We start from the raw sequence: 2,623 nt of genomic DNA on the forward strand, positions 1-2,623 counted from the left end.
CAGGAGGCAGAGGTTGTGTTGAGCCAAGATCATGCCCCTGCACTCCAGTCTAGGTGACAGAGCGAGACTCCACCTCAAAAAAAAAAAAAAAAAAAAAAGAAACCCATGGATTTATTTCTCATATGCTTTATATTTTTGCAACTCTCTTATAAAGTCAAAGACCTACTACATACACTCTCATCACAATGTGTCGTAACACTTTACTAAAAGTACACATTTAGTAAGCGTTTTTTGACTAGTTGTCTCTTCCAGGTAATGGAGACTATACAGTGGCTTTCAGACTTTTTCTATAAGCTTCGGTTATCCAAGATGGACTTTAAAAGCTTTGGTTTATTCTCAAAATGGAGTCCTTATATGGCTGATGTGAAGACATTCTTGGGCTACCTTGTGAAAAGGCTGTTTGACTCGGAAATGGCCTGTTTGGCCCAAGACCCAACTGCCAGCAGGAAAACAGGTACTTTTAGTGCAATGTGGAGCTAGGTGTTTGGACTTTCCATTAAGAGAGATTTAAATAGGCACATTAAGAGGTTTATATTGAGTGTCAAGGAGAAAAAGTAGAAATATATAGAACAGGCATGAGCCCATGTATGTGTCATATATGTGTCATGATATATGAATGGATATATTCATTACATAGTGAATGTAGAGTGCTTGCTATGGCTTGTCTCTGCCCCTCCTTTGCAGGGTGGGGTACAAAGAGATAGGTTTCAGTTTCCTACCTTTTCTGTCATTTGTTTTTCTAAGGAAAGGGTTCTGAATATTTATACATTTATCATTTTTAAAAGTATGTTATAAAATTATCCATGATATTATATTGTAATACAAATTCTTCAATTCGGAGAAATTCCAATGTAGCCAATGAAAACATAAACATACTTAGTTATACTAAGCCTGTTGTTTGTATATTAACATAGGTTTATGAGTCTACAGATAATAAGCGGTAGATTTTTCTGTATAATGTGAGCAGTGATATTGACAAATGACAAATGATGACCTTGTTTGTTTTTTTGTCTCTAAAACTTTTTAGTGCTGAAATGCCTACATTCAGTAATCATTCAGCTCTTTAAGCCATGGATCCTGGTTTTAGAGGACAATGAAAGGTAAATAGGTTTTCAGATACTCAAATTCCTTTGATATTTGTAGACTTAAAATTCTGAATGGTATTCGGTAGAAGTGATGAGTTCACAGATTTAATTTTTTAGTGTAAGGCCATATTTAAATTTAGAAAAGGCTTCTTTTCAAAACTTAAGACCTTTTCTATTTATGGAATTGCTAGTCTGGGTCATCAGAGATATTATCTTGATATTAATTTTGGAACAAAACTGGGCATTCATTTCCAGTTTTCCACAATAAACAGGTTGAACAAACTTTAGTGTTTAATTTCAGAAAAACAGATGCTGTTCTCCTGAGGGTTCTCTTAGATTTTTATGAGACTGATTTTTCTCTACTGTATCAGTTGTGTTTTGGAACTAAGTTGGCTATAAAATTATTGGGTGGGAATTACCTTTAATTCTGGAACTCTGCAATTAAAGCATTATTTCACAAGCATTTGCAATACGTAGAGGTAGACAGCTGTCCAAATTCAGTGAGTTGCCTTCTGAGTCTTTTTTTTCCCTGAAAGTATACAAGCAGAAGCTAGTTGAACTTGTCAGGGTTTTATAGAAATTACGACAGTGGTAAACATCACATTATAGGAGGTATTTTCAAAAACTTGAACTTGATTCTGAGACTCAGAGAACATGAATGTCATACTCAAGTCTCATAACTGGTTGGTTAGTGCCGAAGCTGGGACTAGAGCTCAGGTCTTAGACTTCTGTTTCTAGACTCTTTGCATTAACCCATGTTGCTTTACGAGACACTTAAGGAAAGTGTAAAAGGTTCTGAATGTTTGCTTTTGCTAGAGGGCTATCTGAATAATCTGCAAGCTTCAAGATTTTATAGTGACTGTATATATAGACTGCTTACCATAATGTTGGCTGCTTGTTTATTTCCAGTAAGAATTAATGGAACTTATTTGGATATTGAGTTTTCTAGGCCAGATTCAGAAAATAATTTTTTTTTTTTTTTTTAAAGACGGAGTCTCACTCTGTTGCTCAGGCTGGAGTGCAGTGACATGATCTTGCCTCAGTGCAACCTGTGCTTCCCAGGTTCAAGCAATTCTCCTGCGTCAGCCCCCTGAGTAGCTGGGATTACAAATGTGCGCTACCATGCCCAGCTAAATTTTTTTTTTTTTTTTTGTATTTTTAGTAGAGACAGTGTTTTGTTATGTTGACCAGGATGGTCTTGAACTCCTGACCTTAAGCAATCTGCCCACTTCTGCCTCCCAAAGTGCTGGGATTATAGGCAGGAGCTACTGTGCCTGGTCAATTAAAATTTTCGTATAAAGAATTTCTTTGGGCCAGGCGTGGTGGCTCACGCCTGTAATTTCAGTACTTTGGGAAGCCAAGGCAGGTGTATCACTTGAGGTCAGAAGTTTGAGACAAGTGTGGCCAACATGGTAAAACCCTGTCTCTACTAAAAATACAAAAAAAGCTGGGCATGGTGGTCGGCCCCTGCAACCCCTTACTCGGGAGGCTGATGCAGAAGAGTTCCTTTAACACCGGAGGTGAAGATTGCCATGACA

The 2,623-nt window shown here is 37.3% G+C and overlaps 1 protein-coding gene across 1 annotated transcript in view; it reads left to right on the forward strand.

The window, feature by feature from the left end:
• Positions 1-2,623, forward strand: part of EPG5 (ectopic P-granules autophagy protein 5 homolog (C. elegans)) — a 149,680-nt gene that overhangs the window by 120,440 nt on the left and 26,617 nt on the right. The window contains exons 34-35 of the mRNA XM_011978099.1: positions 253-454; positions 1,028-1,100. Of these exons, the coding sequence (XP_011833489.1) occupies positions 253-454; positions 1,028-1,100 (275 nt within the window). The remainder of the gene's footprint in view (positions 1-252; positions 455-1,027; positions 1,101-2,623) is intronic.

This window comes from Mandrillus leucophaeus, unplaced genomic scaffold (assembly GCF_000951045.1).
Source record: "Mandrillus leucophaeus isolate KB7577 unplaced genomic scaffold, Mleu.le_1.0 Scaffold189, whole genome shotgun sequence".
Taxonomy (NCBI): domain Eukaryota; kingdom Metazoa; phylum Chordata; class Mammalia; order Primates; family Cercopithecidae; genus Mandrillus; species Mandrillus leucophaeus.